Source organism: Cyprinus carpio, unplaced genomic scaffold (assembly GCF_018340385.1).
Source record: "Cyprinus carpio isolate SPL01 unplaced genomic scaffold, ASM1834038v1 S000006640, whole genome shotgun sequence".
NCBI lineage: Eukaryota > Metazoa > Chordata > Actinopteri > Cypriniformes > Cyprinidae > Cyprinus > Cyprinus carpio.
This window is the reverse complement of record NW_024879268.1, coordinates 71,831-95,739: the sequence shown is the minus strand read 5'-3', so window position 1 is coordinate 95,739 and position 23,909 is coordinate 71,831. Positions and strand designations below refer to the sequence as shown.

Below are 23,909 nucleotides of genomic sequence, written 5' to 3'. Positions count from 1 at the left end.
TGGATGTGATTAATTGTTTGACCAGCACTAAAAAACATACACATAATAACAGCCCCACACTGGTCAGAAAAAGCAGCTGGTTTTCTCTGAAATGGGATTTTTTCCTGGACAAATGAAAATGTGGTCCATTTTCCTGTACAAGAGCACTTCACACTTACTCCTCTTACCACACTAATCATGAGGACCGCTGTCCACAGACTGCTTGGAGTTCAAATTAGTTGAATAAATTAAAAATCATTCCCCATTTTTTTACAATAACAATAAATGAAAAACACTCCTCTTGCTCTTCCCCTAGCCATGATTTTGCAGACGGATAATGATGATGAGGTATGAAAACCATTTAAAATTTCTACCATCTCGTGAAGTCCATGAATATTTATGTCAATCAGAAGAACGGGAGCTCTGCTCAGCCTCCCTAGAGCACTGTAACAAGTGCGTCATGAACACTGTTATTCCACAGAGGAAAAAAATTAGCTGAAGAACACAATAAAGATAAAGTCTGCAACAGGGCTCATACTTACAAAACCTGCTATTTCATGATTAGTCAGCAGGTATTTTCAGGCTATGTGTAAACGAATATGATTTATGTGCTGGTACAGTGAATATAAAGTGGAGTGATTGATGTTATTTCAGTCAAAGTGAATATACAATAGAACTCCTGGGTTGTTCTCACCTATGGTCACTTTTGGCCATGTGGACTTAAAAATAAAGCAAGTTAAAACACAGACTCTCATAGTTTTCTGGTCTACTGAAAATGTCCAACAGTTTTATGTACATGCATCATAGGTGACATGTTTTCTAATTTTTTTTTTCAATATGATAAAAAAACCTCATTTCCATCATTATATAATGGCTCAGTAAATTCAAAAATATACTGAATTTACTAGCATTCTGTGGTGGAAATGAAAGTTGTATAAATAAATAAAAAGCAACTTTTGTTCATATTCCTCCTTCATTTTGTCTTGATTTTTCTTTAGTGTGGTGACAATTACACACTGCAAGTTCAAAGCGCTTGAAAGGTTGATAATTCATTGCAACACTTTAAATACTGAACTGTTTTTTTTTTTTTTTAATTATATCAGTTTTTTATGTAACAAAGGCAGAAAAGTGCCTTAAATGAAAAAGCACCTTCATAAAATTAAAAATAACACCAAACAATCATAATATCTCTTCCATCACTGCCTACAATAGGGTTTTGAGAAGACAACCTCTGTGAATTTTTTTTTTTTTTTTTTTTTTTTTTTTTTTTGTGAAGTGTTAAATCTATTACTGATGTCATGGCAGGAGTATTTACACCACAAAAATGAAGCTCTGCTGTTACAAATTAAGAAGTTCAATAAATTCCTGAAAACCTTATTAAGCCAAGTGTCAACATTTTCAGTAGCCCACATGGAGTTAAAAGCCTATAATGGAAAACAAAGTTCTTTAAGACCCACGGGATTGCTTGTAATAAAGATTTAAAATGCAAAGGCAAAGGCACGAGAGCTGACTGTTTCTTTCAGTGGTAAGTTTTAATTTAAAATAATTATGATAGATTACTACTTTTAAACATAAAGAAAAGTAGACTATAGGCTATGTTTAAATGTTTTGCCACCTGCTTGAGCAAATTAATATCTAGAAAATCAAATGCATAATATAGCCTATGTTGTTTATATTGAGTTTAAACATGAATGTGTATACGAAAAAATTCTTATTACTGTACTGTGATAAAAGAGAATCACAATGGATATGGATAAATATTGTGTTTGTGGTAACCAGGCCATGGATCAGGAGGGGACTGCAAACGCATCCTGTGTGAAAGCAAAATGATGTCTGTGCTGCTTCTGCACAGCATACGTAACAGCACATGAACTGGATACGTACTGCAAACGGAGTATGAGAAATGTGAAAGAGGCGTTATGGAGATGCTGATTTTCCTTTTCCAGCAGGACTTTAGCACCTGCTCAAAGTGCCAAAATCACTTCCAAGTGGTTTGCTGACCATGATATTACTGTGCTCGACTGGCCAGCCAACTTAACCTGAACCCTATATGGAATCTATGGGATATTTCAAGAGAAAAGATGAGAAACAGTTGATCCAACAATACAGATGAGCTGAAAGCTCAGTAGTGCCTCAGCAGTGCCACAGGCTGATCGCTTCCATGCCACACCTCACTAATTCTGGAATTTGTGCTAAAGGAGCCCCGACCAAGTATTGAGTGCATAAATTAACAATACTTTAAAAAAACTTGAACTTATCTGTTTTGCAAATCTTTTTTTTTTTTTTTTTTTTTTTGATTGAATTTAGGAAATATTCTAATATTTTGAGATACTGGATTTTTGACCTTCATGAGCTGTAAGCTCTAATCATCAAAATATAAAAATAAATTAAATTTTTTTTTTTTGAAATGTTTAACTTTACATGCAGTGTATCTGGCATTCTTCAATCTATTCAAAGGTTTTTGTTTTGTTTTGTTTTTTATCAAAAAAGTTGACAAAGTCTGACAGCACAGTGCAGTGTCAATTAAGGCATGACAATGGCACTCATAAATCAAAATAAAGCCACTTTCAGGCAAACAATCATTATGTCTGCACTGCCATTACTGGAGTTTATGTAAAGACGCCTTGGAAGACCATAAAAGTTAAATTCTAAATATTATTTTTTTAAATTCTGGGAAGGAACAAAGTGATAGAATTCTCTGAAATCTATTACTAATACCACAGGGAACTGTAAAATTAATATTTGTGGAGCTTGTATTCAAATCCATGTGTGAGCATAATTAGCTGGGAATTCTTGGACTAATGCAGTCAGACTGAATTATGAGCTAATCCTGCTCTGACAAAACCCTACTCCCTCTGAGAATATAATGACCAGTCCATTAAGGCATGATTAAACATGCTGCTATACAGCTACTTCAAATCTCTTTTTTTTCCTTCTAGTTTCATGTCAGTTTTATATAGGCTGTATAAGCAACCTGAATGGCAATTAAATAGCCTTAACTACAAACTACTTTTGAAGTACTTTAAATCTTAAGGCAAATGCATTATTCGTGAAAAACCTTTCGTTTAATAGTACAAAAGTACATTAACAGACACTTTTATCAAATGCAAATTACAAATGAGAAAATGAACAGTTACTTATCACACATGAGCCATTATAATAATAATAAAAGAAGAGCACAATTGCATAAAAGCAGAAAAAGTAGCAGAATTTCAAGCGATAACTAAGAATCTAGATAGAGCTTATTATGATGCTTTGTGACCATTTAAATATGTAGGGACAGATACAAGGTCTTGCTTGTGCACCGAAGTGGGAAACAAATCTCATAATTTCGTCCCTTGTGCCAGATAGCATCCTTTTAATATTCAGCCATTGTTCCTTGCTCCATTAAGACATTAAGAGCTGATCTGAGGCCTTCAGAATTGTTGAGTGCTCAAGAGTGGCAGACGGCCAAGGGCCAAGCACAAAGCACCCAGAGGCATGAAGAAAAAAAAAAAACTGTCAGCTGAACAGATGTGTGCAGGGGATTTATAATGCGTTTAGATGTAAAAATGAAAATAAATAAATAAACAACTCTATAAATCTCACACCGCTGCCATTCTTTTTCACTGGCATTAAATCAAGACAAGCGATATATAACCTCTCGAAGAACCAACCCAACCTTAGTGGATTTTGTCATTAAATTATTTTCTAAAAAGGTCACATGCCAGCTATAGCTTGAGGCAACGAACCAATGTAAGAGTAAACACATTACCTTAACAATACAAAATATCACTGAAATCAATGTACACCAGAAAAACAAAAATGTAAGATTTGTCTGGTCAACATGAAGCCACATTTCTAAAAGAAACATTTAAAACAAGTTAATGGGCAGACATTTTTGCCATCAGTGTTAACAGCAGATCAAAAGCTTCATATATGCATCTGTGATGATAATTGCTAAAATAATTCAACTGCAGTAGAGAATAAGATTAGCCTCACCTGTGTGCAAAAAAAAATCTTTTGTAGAGGGAAAAAATTATGTAAATAAACGGAATTTATAATATGTATGAATGGTGTGACACTCTCGCTCGTTTCCTTGCGATAATATAAATGGTTATTCAACTGATAAGGAACACAGTAATCTTTTTATTCATAGAAATTAAATCTTTGATACAAAAGAAAAAACCTTTCTATACTATTTCTTGAAGTAGGATATTAAAGAGATTTTCAAATGGTGCCATCACTGTTATGATGATTATAAACTGTTCTCTCCCTGTATGGTCCATTGTTATGACTAGACATACAGAACACGAAGGACAAAAGACATGTCACAGATTTCCACTAGAACAGACATTTTAATTCATTCAGTCTCACTGTAAATCAGATCTTGTGACTTGAGACTGAAAAAGAAGTTTTGTAAAAATGTGATCTGCTGAGATCGACAGCTAGACAAGACCTTGACCTTTAAATTTCTACATTTAATTCAACCCATAATCTTTTAATTTAGTATTTTTAATTAAATTAGGAATTTTAAAAAGCAGTTTATTGATATAAGGGCCCTTTAGATAGACAGAACAGGACGGACGACTGGACGGACGGATGGATAAATAGAAGGAAGATGGATATACAGACAGACAGACCAACAGACGGATGGACAAGTGTACAGACAGACACAATGGCACATGGACAGATAGAATGACAGAAACAGACAGACAGATAGAATGATAAACAATAAATAGATAATACAGACAGATGGACAGACTGAATGATAGACAGACATATAGAATAGCAGAATGATACACAGAGGCAAAGAAAGAATGTCAGAACGATAGGCAGATAGAATAAAAGACAATAAACAGATACTACAGACAGACAGATGGACAGATAGAAAGGCATACAGACAGATGAAAAGACAGAATGACAGAATGATAAATGGACAGAGAACAACAGAATGGCGGACAGACAGAACGATAGACAGACAGATAGAATGACTATGAAAGATGAAGAGACAGAATGACAGAACGATAAATGGACAGATAGAACAACAGAATGATAGAAGACAGACAGAGAGGTAGAACAAAAGAATGACAGATAGATGGAAGACTGATGACAGATGGATGTATGGACAGACAGAAGGACAGACTGACAGATAGAATGGCAGATGGACAGATAAAACAACAGAATGATAAACAGACAGAACAATTGACAGATAGAATGACAGACAATAAACAGAAACTACAGACAGACAGAATGATAAATGGACAGACAGAATGACAGACGGACAGATAGAACGACAGACAGAATGATAGATGGACAAATATAATGATAGACAGGCAGATAGAATGACAGAGCGATAGATAGACAGACAGAACAATAGAAACATAGAATGATAGATGGACAGATAGATTTTGCAGAGAGAACGATAGACGGACATGTAGATTGAAAGGTTGAAATAATTACAGATATTACTACAGACAAGCAGAATGTCCAACAGATAGAGAGACAGACCGAAAGACAGATATTATTTTTTTTATTATAAAACAGAAGTACTACTTTGTTTTCACATAGCCAGTGACTTTGTACATAGCCCCTTGTTGATATTTGAGTAGTTCTTTTTAAAAGTTTAGTCCTTTAAAAAAAAACGAGAATTTTTCATGCCTCTGAGGGCTTGTTATGAGTTGTAGACACCGCTCCATTTCTAGCATCTCTCACGGGCACTGATATTTGCTAAAGGCTTGTGGCTATGACTCTTTGACACAGCCAATAAACACTGCTAACAGCCTGAGCATCTAGGCCAATGTTTTCATTAAAAAAATGTCAGGAGATTCACCAAAGAGATTCAAAGAGGCAGATGGAGGTTCCTTTAACGAGATAAAATCCAGACAAACAGCATATCTATAGCGTGAAATGTGTTTCTCAGCATGTCAGAAACAGCAGACGCCTCATTACTTGTCCTTGCAGTAACCAACATCCTCAAGTATGAAAAACACACACACTAGTGCATGCTCAGCAGTTTTAAGTGAGACAGACTAAAACTTTGGCAGTCGAGATATACTCTTCCACCTCTGCAGAAAATCAGTCAAAGGGTCGTTGAAACGTCCATAAGGTGAAGTCAAATTCGGTTTGAGAAAATCTATGGGCTTTTGCTGCTGGGGTCAACAAAAAAAAATGACAATTCGGTGAACGTTTGTACTGCAGGGCCTGATAAAACTGGGGGTGGAAAGAAGGGACAATTCCAGCGCTGTCAGTGTCATCAACCGCTGCCATCAGTAACAGTGAAATAACTCACCATAGAAACATATTTCTTGAAAAAGCAATGACTTTTCGTGTCACTGTGAACTGCTGTGAGTAAAGCAAACAGGCTTAGGCATCAGCCCGATGGCATTTCAGACATTCACCGGTGCTATCAAAATAGCCGCACAATCGTGTACGAAATTTCCTTAGGTTATTAAAACTGCTGCAAACGATTTGGCATTTAAAAGGGCAAATCTCACGGCCTTAAGTCTACTTATTATGGGATTTCTGTTGTGTATGTGTGAGAATACACATGGTGACCTCATCCTCAGGAGTAGGAGTATTTACACCACTAATGAAGCTCTGCTGTCACAAATAGAAAAAGTTCATTACATTTCTGAAAATCTTATTAAACCAAGTGTCAACATTTCCATTATGGGCTCTAACCCCCATGCGGGCTATGTGAAAAGTCACTGAACTCCTGTTACTTTGCAGGTCTAATAGCACAGAGTAAATGTGTAAAGTGCCAACCCACTGAATAATGCAATTCAGATCATCTCTGTATACTACAGTTCACATCAAATATGTTCTTAGAGGTGCTGCAGTTTTTCATCCATTTTTCATTCATGGTTAATCAAAAACTTTGTCTACAAAGTGTAGAGTAGAAGCCAAATAAGTAGCAGTTCTATAATTTATTTAGTATCCTGATATAAAAATAATTGCTTTTAGCAAGTTGAGCAGTTCTTCTATATTTATATGTATATGTATGTGTGTTATCTTGTGTGTGTGTGTGTGTGTGTATATATATATATATATATATATATATATAAACACAAACAAAAATCAATGTTACACTGAAGCACATAAAATGGAAGTAAACAGGGCCAAACTGTGGTGTGTTCAAATATTCACTGTTTAAACAGTAAAGAGTAAAATGGAACAGGGTTCCCAGAAGGTTCTTTAAAGAGCTCAGATTTAGCTTTTAGACATTTTAAAGGCTAGAAGACCTGTAAAATTGACTGGAAATTCAGTTTTAAAAGCCCAGGAAATTTGAAAAAGAGAAAAGGTGTATGTGGTTAACACGCACAATACAAAATAGAGAAAAGAAAAACTATTAGTAGTAGCAAAAAAAAAAAAAAAAAACCTCTTATACAAGATACCGTATATCTGAAAAGTTATTCAGGTTCAACATTTGCTTTGGAGTTCAACTAAAAGCTTTAATAGTAGGTCTAAAATCTTCTATAAATAACAAAAAGGATGTGAAAAATAAAAGGTCAATTAGGGAAAACTGTAGTATTAGATAAAGTCTTTGTATGTATAAAATGCTAAAAGAAAAAAAATTATTGAAAGTCCTGGGTTTTATGAAGTGGTTCCTGTAAATAATGTTTGTCAACATGACTTCAGTGTGTAAAGTCAAATATAAACAAAACCTTTTCTGCATAAAGTTACATACAATTTTACAACTTTGTCTCCATGGCAATGCAATGCCATAAACAATTAAAAAAAAAAAAAAAAAAAACTGTAAAGGAGATTATTTAAAACAGCTCAAATAATACACAGAAGAAGAAGTGATTTTATTCCTCACATATCTGCTGCCCAGTCCACATCAAAATTTCCTTTAAAAAAAGCAAACGAGGAGCAAATGAGTAAAAATAATTTTTGAGGTAATCAACATAAGCCACAAAATGCTGTGGACTGAGCTTCATTTGTACTGGAACTGTTAAATTTATATAGTTTTTCAATTCAACTAGACTTGGTTTAAATTAATGTTGACCTCAACTACTTTAAGATACAAGTAGCTTGTTTTCTACACTTTGATAGCAAGTGATAACAGACCAATTTCCACATTAAAAAGCTAAATGTACTACTACAGCCATTCCACTGTAACATGAAGCAAATGGGAGTGCCACAGTAAAGCAGCTCAGCATCACGCACACGCTCCAGATTCAGAGAAAGACAGTAGTGCAGTCAGTAGGAGGGCAGGAGCCTCTCATCCCAGACCTCAGCAGGTGAGGAGCTGCGAGCAGTGAGAGATGAGGAAAGTGAGCTGTTTGGCGCACAGCGAGAGATCTGCTCCCCTGTCTAACAGCGCTAAGAACACAGAGTTACAGCAGATGATGAGATTTAATCATTCAGGCAGATAAGCTGGCCCGAATGCTGCGCTGCGTTCGCTAGAGTGCTGGCGACAACCTGAAACTTTGTCTTTCACATTCTGTCTCGAGGAGTTATTTTTACTTTTCTTGTTCCACTTCACATTTTTAAAAGCGATGCAGCTATGAATACAAGAATTCAGAAGAGAAAATTCAGTCGCTGAGATGATACTAGGGTTGTTATAATACCGAAACGTGGTCAGTATCAATACCAGTGAAATACAGTAATTCAACAACAAAACTATGCTACTCAAAAAACCATGTGGCATTAATTTTCATGACTTATAACAGATAAATGACTGATATTCTATGCATTTTTCTAAACACATTAAAAATAATAAGACTTAAAACTAAAACCAGTAGTTTTAAAAATGCTACATGTACACATTTTATATGTATTATTACATATGAAAAAAGGTTACCGGTTTAGAAATTTGATAGAAATTACAGTAACACTAAAGTATAGAGACCAATTCTCACTAATAACTAGTTGCTTATCCGCATGCCTAATACTAACATATTGGCTGTTTGTTATTACTTATAAAGCACATATTCTGCATGACCATATTAAACATCCCAAATCCTACCCAATACCTAATATATATATATATATATATATATATATATATACCACACACACACAAGTATCAAATTTGTACCAAAGTACTTTCAACATCTCTAGATGATACAGATTCATTTCCGGTCACTGGAATCCTCATTCCAATCCATAGAGAGAAATATTTTTTTTTTCCTAACTAGCTTCCTGAAGAATGAATGAAAGAGACGGAGTCTTAACAGGCCCTTGTGCTAATATTACCATCAGCACCTGAAGGAGACGAGGATAGGAGAAATGAGCATGCAAATGGAAAAATCGCTTCAATCAGCTGCCTCTCTTTGCATTTCAATGCGCCAGTAGATGCTTTAATGAAACGCTTTTTTTACTCTCTCTCTCGTGCTGACCTTTTGCAACCCTCGACTCCGACAGCTACGCATCTTTCTGACCGTCTGAGGTTATGAGAGGTGTTGGCCTTATGCTTGAACAGCTCCTCTTGAGCGAACACTTCTGTGTGACATTTCCCAGAGGCTATGATGGTGGAATGGAGGCGGTGATGCAAGCATATTTAATTACAGTGCCCCAATCAAACCGTTAATTATCTAATTCTAATACAACCCCAACAAAGCAAAACCAGCAATTTTTGTGTTGCCTTTGTCACTCTGTAAATCAATGTATTCATATCTGAAAAACAGTTTCTATTACAACCAAAATAGCATTTTAAGTGAATTAAAAATACGAGAGTAAGAGACAACCACTAAAAGGATCTGGCTGAGCAGAATAAAGAGCTCAACAACTACCGACCAGAATAAGAAATCACCTTGTGTTCAATAAATTGAATAACACCTTCATGAATAAAAGAGTACATAAATGTATTAACTGCTGATTGACAAGCAAACTGACTTAAAATTAAAAAAAAAAAAACATTTCATTAGGACTGATGACAACTTAGTTAATATTCAGCCAACAAGAACTGAGAAAATTGAAGAGAATGAATTAAGTTCTGCTTTGTAAATTCAGCAGTACAAATCAGTGAAACGCATTTCAAGGCCATATGGCAGTTAACGTTGATCCGTATTAAAAAAAGCAAACTTGAAGGGGCAATTATTACAATATTGTGACAATTTCTACCTTAATTTTATTAGGCTATTAGAATACTTTTTTTGTGCACAAAGAAAACAAAAACTATGACTTTATTCAACAATTTCTTCTTCATAACATTACGATTGAACTACTGATGGACTATCACATGGACTATTTTAACAATGTCCTTACTACCTTTCTGGGCCTTGAACGTGTCAGTTACATTGCTGTCTATGCAGGGTCAGGAAGCTCTCGGAATTCATCAAAAAATATCTTAATTGGAGTTACAAAGATGAACGAAGGTCTTACTGGTTTGGAAACACAACATGAGGGTGAGTAATTACGACAGAATTTTCATTTTTGTGTGAACTATCTCTTTAAGTGTTCTGAGTCCCGAAAGTCACTCCTTGAAATATAAGTCAGATTCACTGAAATGATATGAATCAGAAGAAAAAAAGTGGATCTCACTACTTCTCACATAAACAAACAAAGGAAAGCTATGGCAGATGATACAATTTCAGTAAATAACAAATTTCAGTCTGCTCTTCTGATAAACCTTCAGAAGACCTGGAATATACAGTAGCATACCACTTTCAAGATACTCTAATAATAGTACTTTTGCATCCTTTTTGGAGCTTAACCAATCAAGCCCTTATACTTAGTCCTTAGTCCTTATACACCTCCATTAAATTAAAAAGAGTATCCAATATATTTTTTACTTTTTGTGATTCAGAGAAAAAAATCATATGAGTTTTAATGACACAGGGATAAGAAAAATACAGACAAATAATGGCAAAATATACCGTTTAAAAATGATTTCAAAGGATTGAGGTCAACAAGAATTTAAATTGAGATGATGAATTCAGCTAGAAAAGTCTCTGACTTGCATTTCAGGGCATGTCCATTTGACAGTTAAATTGGCATTGGCTTCCATCTTGATTTTTAATTAAAAAAGAAAGTGGACACTTAAAGAAACAACTACCTACCAACTAGGGTGGACATATTCTGGAAGATCCTCAAAAGCTAAGGTGTGATGGCAGGGCTGTTCTCTAAAGTCACCAACCTGCAAGAGAAAGATTATACCATTTAGAAAGCCTTCATTTATTATACAATACCATTTTTCAATCAAAGATGTTGCTAGGTAATCATGACATGGATAGCCCAAAAAAAATCCTTTAAATGACAGTAATATAACAATGAAAGAACTATGCTTTTAGTGTCCATGGAAACACTACAGCCGCATCAATTCATAAAAAGGCCTGCTGCAAGCCAAACATCTTCCATCTTTAAACAAAACAGGCAATCCTTTATAAAAGCATTCCAGAAAATGTATGAATGCCGCTAAATTTGTTGAAGTGCTGCTATTTTTGATCCAGAGGCTACAGAGGAGTCTTTGTGCAGGTCGGGTTATTGTACAGAGTGACTCTCTTTGTCTTGATACAAGAGAGATAGAGTGATAAAGTGAGAAAATGATAAATGGACAGCTGGGAACAACAACAAACCTAGAGAGCGAGTCTGAAGCCTTGAACTTAAAGGAAGCAAATAAACCCTCTTCAAAGAGATGAGCGAAGAGAATGAGAAGACTGACAGCATGGAGAGAAAAGAAATTCACTCAAAGGAGAGATAAAGATGGGGAGTGTATGAATTACAGTGCTAGAAAAGAAATACAAAGCAGCATTGAGCTTATCACAGACAATATTGATTAGTATGTAGGACACACAGTTTAAACCCGGAGCTGGAGATAAATTAATTTATGCGTAAGATTCATCCTGACTCAGCGTCTTCTTGTCGCTTGACATCACGGCTAAGTGTAATGGCACTTATATAAAAAATGGGGTTGGTTCCGTTCGTCTGAGGTCCGACTCCAATGATTCATACTATCATTCGCATCTGGACAGGCAATTTGTCACACAAATCTTTTAAGCATTACGTGTGTCACTGGCTGACAGGACAAAGCATCTGACAGGACAAAGCATCCGGACAGGACGGAATCAGCCACTAACTGGAAACCCATTTAGATTGAGGGCAGTTAATACCACTGCAATGCTTTAGCTGTATTCCTGAGGTTAGGAATGATTTGAACAAAGATGACAACTGAAATGACATGTGACACCCATATCCTTAAAGGGATAGTTCACCCAAAAATGAAAATTATGTCATTAATGACTCACCCTCATGTCGTTCCAAACCCGCGAGACCTCCATTCATCTTCGGAACACAGTATAAGATATTTTAGATTTAGTCCGAGAGGTTACTGTCCCTCCATTGAAAATGTATGTACGGTATACTGTCCACGTCCAGAAAGGTAATAAAAACATCTTCAAAGTAGTCCATGTGACATCAGAGGGTCCGTTAGAATTTTTTGAAGCATCGAAAATACGTTTTGGTCCAAAAATATCAAAAACTACGACTTTATTAAGCATTGACTTCTCTCCCGGGTCTGTTATGAGCGCGTTCACAACACTGCAGTTTAGTGATATCCGGTTCGCGAACGAATCACTCGATGTAACCGGATCTTCTTGAACCAGTTCACCAAATCGAACTGAATCGTTTGAAACGTTTCGCGTCAAACAATAAGCATTAATCCACAAATGACTTAAGCTGTTAACTTTTTTAACATGGCTGACACTCCCTCTGAGTTCAAATAAACCAATATCCCGGAGTAATTCATTTACTCAAACAGTACACTGACTGAACTGCTGTGAAGAGAGAACTGAAGATGAACACCGAGCCGAGCCAGATAACGAACGAAACATTGACTTGTTCTCGAGTCAAGAACCGTTTCTGTCGGACGCGTCCGGTTCGAGAACCGAGGAGCTGATGATACTGCGCATGGCGTGATCCAGCGTGAAGCAGACTGACACACAGCGCGTCTGAACCGAACTGGTTCTTTTGATGATTGATTCTGAACTGATTCTGTGCTAATGTTATGAGCACGGGTAAACCGAAGGCTTGAATCAAGGGCAATCATCACCAATGAAGTCATTACGTCGAGCGCAAAAGAACTGGTTTCGGCAACCGGTTTATTGAATCAAACTGTCCGAAAGAACCGGTTCGCGGAAAAGAACAGAACTTCCCATCACTACCGGTGATCCGAAAACCGATGCAACCGGTTCTTGACTCGAGAACGAGTCAATGTTTCGTTCGTTATCTGGCTTGGCTCGGTGTTCATCTTCACTTCTCTCTTCACAGCAGTTCAGTCCCATGTACTGTTTGAGTAAATTAATTACTCCGGGATATTGGTTTATTTGAACTCAGAGGGAGTGTCAGCCACATTAAAAAAAGTTAACAGCTTAAGTCATTTGTGGATTAATGCTTATTGTTGACGCGAACTGTTTCAAACGATTCAGTTCGATTTGGTGAACTGGTTAAAGAAGATCCGGTTACATCGAGTGATTCGTTCGCGAACCGGATATCACTAAACTGCAGTGCTGTGAACGCGCTCACAACAGACCCGGGAGAGAAGATAATGCTGAATAAAGTCGTAGTTTTTGATATTTTTGGACCAAAATGTATTTTCGATGCTTCAAAAAATTCTAACGGACCCTCTTATGTCACATGGACTACTTTGAAGATGTTTTCATTACCTTTCTGTACGTGGACAGTATACCGTACATACATTTTCAATGGAGGGACAGAAAGCTCTCGGACTAAATCTAAAATATCTTATACTGTGTTCCGAAGATGAATGGAGGTCTTACGGGTTTGGAACGACATGAGGGTGAGTCATTAATGACATAATTTTCATTTTTGGGTGAACTATCCCTTTAAGTATGCATTTGAAAGGTCAATGAATTGGGTAAATCTCAACCTATTTAAAGGGGTCATACGACATTGTTAAAACGAACATTATTTTGTGTATTTGGTGTAATGCAATGTCTTTATATGGTTTAAGGTTAAAAAAAAACACATTATTTTCCACATAATGTACATTTTTGTTTCTCCTCTATGTCCCGCCTTTCTGAAACACGTCGATTTTTACAAAGCTCATCTTTTTAAAAAAGCAAGGTGTATGCTGATTGGCCAGCTATCCAGTGCGTTGTGATTGGCTGAATGTGACAGAATTGTTACGCCCCTTTACATACTGTGGTGCCGTCTCCCAGCAGGACGAGACGCAGTCCAGCTGCTCTGCTCGTGCGCATCCAATCATCGGTTCTCTTTTAGCAGTTCAGTCAATGTACTGTTAGGAGTAACTGAATAACTCGGGATATTGGTTTAAAGTAATTTGTGGATTAGTGTGTACTGGAGACGCGAACCATTTCAAACGATTCAGTGCGATTTGGTGAACTGGTTCGACCAGTTCACTAAGAAGATCTGGTTAAATAGAACCATTCATTCGCGATCCAGACATCACTAGATGAGACAAAACCAATAAAAATTACAAACGAGGCATTTGTTGCATCCAGTGGGGACATAATTACTGATTATAATGACTTAAACTGTGTTTTTAAGCGTTGCATATCGTGCTGCGTAAACATAAAACCATGTCTGCATTTGTGATCAGAGAAACAACAAATACAACAAATTGAATCATAATTGGCAATTTTTTTAAATATAAAAAACTTACTTACAAGGCTGTAAGTCAAAAGCGCCAGACTGTCCTTGCAAAGTTGGAATTGCCCAACTTTATAGAAACAGCCTTTGTGCCACAGACGCATTGCAAGCTACTGGTTCAGGAAACAGTCCTCATCCTCCATAAAATGCGCAGCACACATCTGAATATTTGGGTTGTTCTGGAACAGCGCTGTAAATACAACTTAACCACTGATTTCGCTTTCACATGAAACACAGCGTCTCCACAACATGGCTGCAACAGCGAGAATAAAAGCTACGCCTTCTTTCTTTGCATGAACATCTGGACGGTGTTATGCAAATCTTCCCACATAGTGACGTAGAGATGTGGGGGCGTGTTAGAACGAGCCGTTTCAGGGGGGCGTGGCTGACTTAACTTTTATAAATAACATCTCTTTGGATTTGAGACTTTAGTCTTTGCAACTTTACAGATCTATTACAGGCTATGTAATATTCTACATGAAAATGTTTTGTTAATGTAAAAGTGTGAAAAATTTACTCTCTTTTACAGTTAAAAACAAATGAAAAACAATGAAATTTAATACAAATCATAATATTATGCCAGTCTTCAGAGTCACATGATCCTCAAGAAATCATTCTAAAATGATGGTTTGCTGCCTGTGTAACATTTCTTACTATTACCAATGTTGAATAATACTTGTGCAGTGCTGATTAAAAGTTTTGTGCAAACAGTGCAAGGCCCCATCATGACACAGAAACCGCACTTGTTAAAATGATAAATGGCTTCTTGCATCAGACCAAGGCTCCATCTCCTTCCTAGTTTTACTTGATATTAATGTTGAGTTTACACTGTAGCCCACAACATACTCATAGACTGATTACAAAATTATACTCGTATTCAATGTCAGGCATTTAAATTATTTAAATCCTTCATGTTTGACTGTTACCTCTTTGTTTTTTTAAATGAGGAATCATCTAAGTTAGCGCCAGTAAAATATGGAGTGCCACAATTATCTGTCCTGGGCCCTCTGCTGTTTTCAGTATACATGCTGCCTCTTGGTAATATTATTAGAAAACATGGGATTAGTTCCTATTGTTGTGATGATGATACTCAGCTATATATTTCATCAAGACCAATTAATTATCTAAGATAACAGAGTGTGTTAAAGATGTAAAAGATCAGATGACCAGGAATTTTCTTCTATTAAATTAAGATAAGACAGAGATATTACTTACTGGACCAAAAACCTGTACACAGAATATCTTAGAATACAATTTTCTTCTAAAAAGATGTACTGTTATTTCCTCAACAGTCAAAAATGTGGGTGTTTTGTTTGACAGCAACTCTGAAAATTATATTTCACATTTTACAAAAACAGCCTTCTTCCACCTTAGAAACATCGGCAAGCTATGGAGAGATACATCTTTCTGATGCAAAAAGCTAGTTCATGCATTCATGACCTCTAGACTGGATTACCGTAATGCACTACTAGGTGGCTGTCCTGCATCTTTAATAAACAAGCTACAGCTACTCCAAAATGCAGCTGTAAGAGTTCTTCCCAGGAAACCTAATTGGTAATCGGTATTACACTTTATTTCCCATAAATTTATAAATCTTGTCATTCCAATTCAACTTTTAGTGAGGTGTGGCTAATGTAATTCTACTTAACTCTTTAACTGAAAGGAGGCCAATTCAATACTGAATTCATATTATGGACAATCACAAAGCGTTTTTTGCATCCCATAATCATGACTGGAAATCAGACAGTGTAGGCATATCCAAATTGGTTGCTATAGTGATGTTGTAGGCATCAACAGTATGCCACCAGGTAACCTTCTTGTACAACTGTGAGCAGCAAGCTAGCTGTATGAAGAGAGCTGACAGAAAGCTGGAAATTTGTCCTCTCCTTATGTTCACCACAATAGCCAGCTGCAGAGTTGAACCCATGCTGTGAACAAAAGAGCATAAGAGCTGGAGGAGGGTACATGCCACATAATTCCATGCTGCCCTTACCATCGGCATTGCTGAGCACAGTGGAGTGCAGTCACATGTGGTTTTTGGAGCATTTTATTGACAGATTTTAACTTTTTATGCACTGAAGGAAGTGTCAACAATTTGTGGTGCCCAAAATTGTTAGAACACCTGACAGATCTGAAAATATTTACCTTTTTTTGTCTCCAAAACATGATTTCATTTAATAATGTTCACAAAACATGCAGATGGTTGCTCTGAGCACAACAAATATCAGATGAAGTAGGTTGTACTGTTTTTATCCACTTTCAACTTTAATATTTGGTATGTCCACCTTTTGCATCAATTACAGAAGCACATCTCTCTGGCATAGTGTGAATATATTTCCTGAGAACTACAACACTAATGTTATCCCATGCCTTCTGCAACTCAAGCCAAAGGCTTTCCTTTGAAGGCACAATAGATCTGTCCAGTTTATTTTCCAACTCGTCCCAAATTTGCTAGATGGGGTTGAGCTCCGGACTTTGAGGGGACCAGTCCATCATTTTCAGTGTTCCAGCAGATTCCTTCTGTCACAGGTCGTTCCAGCAATAGCGTTTTATGGGTATTGTAATGGTCAATTTGACAAAAACAACTGAAACCTCTTAAATATGCCAAGTGTTCTAACAATTTTGGCCACCACAATATAATACAATACAATATAATACATGAACAGAATTTAATCTTTAACAATGCAGAGGAAGCAACAGGGACCAATAGGTAACAATGTCAATTTAATGAAATCAGAAGAGATAAAACTACTCCTGCAATAAATTGCGATATCAGATATGGAATCCCACTGATATATATAATATTCATATAGACATTGAAATTGAATAAAACTGTGACAGTATAGATATGAAGAGCAGACCCTATTAGAAGTACAGATGCAGAAATACTGAGAATATGAAAGGGATAGAGTATAAAGGTAAAAACAAGGACTTTAGAGACATACTGTAAGTGACAATATAATAATAATAATAATAATAATAATAATAATAATAATAATAATAATAATAATAAAAACACACTGCTAGTTAGGGGGTGGGTAATATGGCAAAAAATATCATATGATTTTTTTTCAGGAAAATCATGATTCACGATTTGATCACAATTCTGTCATGTTGGTTCTGCTGTTTTGCAAGTAGTCTGAGCAGTGCAGCCAAACTAATTTCACTATTTTAAAAAGAAAGACTTACAAGGTTAAAAAAATAAAATAAAATGAAAAGGAATGACAAAAATTTAGGCCCCCCCAAAAAATAAATAAATGAAAAAAAAAATCATTATATTCTCTTTTATCTAAGATACACATTACAAATACACATATAAAAATAAAATTAACAGCGTTTTATTTTTCTTAAACTTGGGAAGCTTATTGAAGACTATTAATAAATGTACACTAACACTTGTTGACCTCAATTTAAAAAAAAAAAAAAAAAAAAAAAAAAAAAAAAAACAGTTCTGAAAAGATATTCATGACGCCACAATTCATATTTGTCTACAAAACCCATTTCAACCATTAAAGCGTGAACCTTTAAGCCTATTAAGCCAGTCAGGTATGCAAATACTTTTGACTGGAATAGTACAAAAGGCATAAGGCCCTGAATAACACAAAAACATTTCGCCCCATCATACCAGGCTAAGGAAAAAACAGAATCACTCAACTTTTCAGAATAAAACCTAACAAGCTTGGGCTTCTCCTACAAGTGTTTTAAAATCCCTGAACATTAGCTGTATTATACTGTACAGTCCTTACAAAACAACAGGTTGTGAGATGAAGATACAGGCAAAAAATATTTGTATTCAGATAAAAATGTGATAACAGGTTGTCAAGGGAATGCTGCCAAAATGAGTTTCAATCCATCTTACAGTCAATCACAAGAAACATCATTTTCTGACTGAATAGCAGCTTGTGCAATATTGTGTCAGCTTTCCATGCTCTCTAGTACGGGAATCTCAAGAACACACCCAGCGGCCATGTGTTTTCTGGGTTCATTCAAGGGCCCAGTCTTGAGAGCAGCCTTGCTCTCCCCTGAGTGAGATACGTCCACTCAGCCTCTGACTGATGAGGGTTCATCACAAAGACCACCGCAAAGGGCTCTTAAGTTCAGGGCATGACTGCCTTCGACAGTCTGCTGATTCTGAGCTGTCACAGGTGGAGAGCTCTGGGGACTCAGAGAGGGTAGCAATGCAGTATCCGAAGGATCCAGGTGAAGCTTTGTAACTGTCAATGGGCCAGTGATGAAAAGCAACAAAAAAAATCCAAGGACACACACTATAATCACAGATGACAAGGTATTGAGCAATGGTAGTTTGAAAGTTGAGTGCAACAATGTACTTTTGTCATGCCTCCGGATGTTGTACTATCTAGTTTGTAGTAGCACCAAACTATAAAAGCTGGAGTTTTGGTCCAAAATCACGCAAAATGAAAATCTGGACACCTGTCTGGACATCATGTCTGGAAAATCAGCATTTATTATTAAAAGGGTAGCACAACAAACACCAACATGGTGTATTAAGTATTTCACTACTTAAAATACTAAAATATTATTCTATTATTATTTTAATATTATTAATTTTTTTTTTTTCCACACCATGGTAATACAATTTTTGTGATCTAGGGAAATGAAAATACATTTTTACCTCAGTAATGAGAATTTGAAGATGAGTCCAAAGTATCAATTATTATATTGATTTAAACAATTGTTATCAATCAGTTATATTAACTTTATATAAATAATAATAACATATAAATCAATCTTAGTAGGGGTGTCCTCGACTAAGGATTTTCATAGTCGAATCGGAATTTTCAAATATTGCGGTTATTCAGCTGATAGTTGAATCATATGTCACAACGTGCAGAAGCTCTAAAAATTTGCAGCGTTTTATTATAATAGTGTTCTCATTATAATGCTATGTATATGACAGTCCCAGTCACAGCTATTCTGCATTGATGATTGACCTGTTTGTGCTGCAAGCTGAAGAGATAATTACCGATCAATCAAAATGGCATAATCATAACATCCCGCGAATATTCGACTGTGAGACTGGTAGTCGAATCGTGCTCCTCCTATCAAAGCATCGAATCGCCAACTATTTGGGGTCACCCCTACATCTTAGTGTCTTAATTATTTACATTTTTACAATGTATTACCTTTTTGTCAGTCCACCAGCTCACATTTGCAACTGCGTGTTTGCAGCATAAAAGAATGGCAGAAATGTAGCGGTTTCTCCATTAATGGCAGTACACAGAGCAGCACAGCACCTGACTTTGAAACGTGCGTTCATGTTTATTTAATGAAATCATAGCCTTTTGAAGTTTAATCGTCACAATCAGCCATATGTATCCATATGGCTATCTGTCCGTAAATTTAAGACCTCTTGAAATCATAATTAAGACTTTTACTTGTACCATTTAAGACGTTTTATGGCCTTAAAATTTAATATATCTAAATACATGACTTTTTATGGACACAAGGAAACGCTGACAGACAGACAGGGAGCAAGAACTGAATTCTACATATAGGCATGCTGTAGCTCTCCAGGAGCAAGGTGGTTGGCTATGCCTGATGTAGGGCTGCACGATTAATCGAATGTGATTGTCATGCGTATCTTTCAGTGAATGGCCTTTGTATGGAGATTTACTACTGATCACAGAACCATGCTTCACTGAAAGATACGCATGTCAATCACAGTTTTTGCCTAATCACGACTGCGTTTTAATTTTGATTAATCGTGCAGCCCTGATGTATAGAGTACAACCACAAAGTAGTAGTTATCCACCATCTTGTTTACCAAACAACAATTCCACCTGGCTCACAAAAGTTTCTAGTTTAACAAAAAAAAAAAAATAATAATAAATTTCCCAAACAACACCTTGATCCATAAAAATGGCCAATTTTGCAAGGCACGGCATTTGCCAAGGCAATTTGGCTTCTGCAGGTCAACAAATCATATCCGAATGTGCAGTAAAGAGAGCATCCATTTCGAAGCATCTGCCAAAAATATGCTTTTGGGGATGGGGACCCATGATAGGGCCATTTAGGGATGATTGACTTTGAATGTTCACTGGTAGATATTGTCTCTTCAAGCATTCTTTGCCAGGCTGGAGAGCAGCAGCTGTGATACCATATGGCTGGCAGAGGAGGCCACAGAAAACACAAAACAAAGGCAAGGTTAATAGCAAAAACTGTTGATGGGCGGGTGGTCGCGGGTGGGGGTAGATTATGCACACATAGATGGTTCCTGACAGGACTGCTGGCATTTTAATATGCAAATCAAGGACTTGAGCACAACTAAATAAATAAATAAAAAACAATGAGAGCTGGTCAACCTAAGCTGGCACAAGTGGCGGATCTTAGGAAGTATGCAAAATTTCGGGCCAAGCCTTGGGCGATCTTTCAGACTGACTAATGTGCCTGTGATTTGCAAGAACTGAAGACGCTGTAATGAAGTGTTTTTTTAATGCGAGCGAAAAAATGTTTAATATGCAAGATGTGATTACTGAAGCACAGAGCACTTTCAAAGACAAAGACCCGCTCATTCAAGCTGATGACTATCATAATCTCTCCTTAAAGGAATCTTTATTAAATGAACCTTAAAAATGAACATTACTCTGATCCACCACAAGTATAACTGACCATTTTGTACATAGAAAAGTTAACGGAAATGGTAATTCCAGGCTGCTCAAAGACATTTAAAACATACAAAAATAATTGGGGCAAGGGAGCTTGATATGTGAGCTGTACGTGCATGTGAGACACGTTCACTTCGAGGCATTTTGTTGCCGATATAAGTCATAATTAAAAGGTTGTTGTTGTACTCGTATCGATTATGAAGTGTATCCTTCGAAGGAAAATAAATCTGATCTGAGTTAAATCCCATTGATTAAAAACCTGCTATCAAAGTGCTACATTGTACTGATCTTTAGCACGCCCAACTCAAAACAGAAATGCAGAACAATAATAACTATGACTAGAACCTATCATATACATAACTTTATAATGAGAGCACTAATGTACAAAATGTGTTCAGCATGTTGTTACAAACAGTACGAGTTTTACAAAAAATGTGAGTTACACATTTGGTCTTCGTAACTACACTGAACAAAATTATAAATGCAACACTTTTTTTTTTTGCCTGCATTTTTCATGAGCTGAACTCAAAGATCTAAAGGCCCGTTCACACCAAGAACGATAACTATAAAGATAACTATAAAGATAACAATATTAGCATCCACACCAGCGAACGATATCTTCTGTTTATTCTAAGCACACGTTCGTCTGCCACTTTAAATTTCCGAGCGGTTACAGCAGGATGGATTCTGATTGGCTGTCAATTTATCGTTCATCAAAAATCATCTTTGAGGTCATTTTGAAAGTGATTCCAACGATATAGTTTTTCTTTGTCTCTCCCCTTTTCTCGTCTCCATAGTTTTTTCGTCGTGTGGACTCTGCTATTCTTTCTGCAATACTGAAAAATATTTTCAGATTTTTAGAACTATATCTTTATCGTTATCTTTATAGTTATCGTCCTTGGTGTGAACGGGCCTTAAGATTTTTTTCTATGTACACAAATGGCTTCTCTTAAATATTGTTCACAAATCTGTCTAAATCTGTGTTAGTGAGCACTTCTCCTTTGCCGAGTAAAAGAAAAAGCACAACAAATCACAAAAAAAATAATTTAAGATTTTAAAGGGAACATTTTGAAACAGAATCACTGTTTCACGGCTTGATTCATTGAAACGGTTTCCAGCGATTCACTGAAGAGACCGTTTAACATTCAAATCTGGCTGGATATTAATATCCACAAGTATAGTGAAAACACTATAAATTAGCACAGTAAACAAGATCGGCAGTTTAAGACATTAACTTGTGAGCACAAAACAAAAGATACTTCTCTTTTCAATATGAATATAGGCTTTATTAGATAAATCTAAGACATAAACTAATCTAAACACATAAGCACACGCGCTCACACATTCACACAAGTTGCAGGAAGATAGAAAGTTAGGAAAGAATGAGTTTAAGAGGATGAAACTGTGAAAATCCCAAGTTTACCGCAATACGTGAAATTGCAATAGACATGAACAACCATTAATCCACTTGAATTAACCCTCGCACTGAGTTCCTCAATGAGGTTTTAAATTATATTAAGATAACACCAGTACAGATGTGAGTCTGGAGGTTCCTTGCGTTGCCTGTTTAACGGGGTTCCTTTGTTTGTCGCTGAAAAGGTGGTTCTTTCCCGAAGTTGCTTGATTGGCTGGAAGTTCAGTAGTCCGTTTGAAGTGACGTCTTGGGAAGCCCATGGTTGGGCGTTGGCTGAACGATGCGGACCGTTGTGGGGCTGGCTGAAGTTGAACGGGCACTCGAGGTCAGACCTCGGAGACACGGCGTTACAAAACTTAACTCAGAACACGAACTCTCAAACGGAAAAGAAAATAAACTAAAGTAAAAGAATAGAAGTAAAGTTTGACGGGACTAGGTGGTGTTTCTTCTCATCCAGTGGCTAAGTAGCAGCAGGCGTGCAGGCCGAAGCACGCTGGAAAAGTCGCTCGGAAGAACACTAAAAGGGGTGATGACAAAGCTATGACTAATAGCAGGCTAAAAGCCGGCATGACTGATAGCAAAAGCTAAAACGCAATGCTCAAAGCTAAAAGCAAAATTTTGATGGTGTCCTGAGTATTTAAACTGGCCTTTTGGCCACACCTCAAATGTTGTCTTTGACCAATTAGATATTGTCTTTCTCGGGGGTGTGTTGCAATGTTTGTCCCACCCATTCATAAATCATATGTTATCTTATCAAGCACGTGGTCCAATTTTCCACGCTCTTTGCGGGTATTAATTTGGACATGATTTCTATAACAAGAATATGATACATTTGACAAAATAACTGATGGTCAGAAACGTTCAATCAAGCATAGAAGATTCGAACACACACATTACTAAACATCGGATATGATCCCTTAAGCTATTCAAGAGTTATTTAAAAAGACATACACAATAAGTGATTAGAACCAGAGGGGTTAACAGGTCTCCTTCGGAATTTCAGTCTCGGTTCTGCTAGGTGGGGGAAGTCAATCCACCGATCTTGTTTACTCTCATGGCTTTACATGTGAGGGTCAGACTGTCATCTCTTCGATTACTTGCCCCAAATTAGACAATCGTCTTCTTCGGAATTGGAAATTGTCAATAATTGTTCTAATGGTGTTAATGTTGAAAGCTGTTCTGTGAAAGAGTTGGGTTGTGTAGCGTATAGAGCAGTTCATTCATTCATTGGTTCTGAATTAATGAATCATGGCTCGTTGAATCTAAAACAATGCCCATTCTTTGGCTAAACCCAAAGCTTTTAGCCCTAACTCATGCAGGTAAATCAAACTCTC

At 36.5% G+C, this 23,909-nt stretch overlaps 1 protein-coding gene across 1 annotated transcript in view; it reads left to right on the top strand.

Annotated features, from left to right (window-relative positions):
* Positions 1 to 297: 297 nt before the first annotated feature.
* Positions 298 to 23,909, top strand: part of LOC109102556 (nectin-2-like) — a 45,991-nt gene continuing 22,379 nt past the window's right edge. The window contains exon 1 of the mRNA XM_042755104.1: positions 298 to 327. Coding sequence (XP_042611038.1) covers positions 298 to 327 — 30 coding nt within the window. The remainder of the gene's footprint in view (positions 328 to 23,909) is intronic.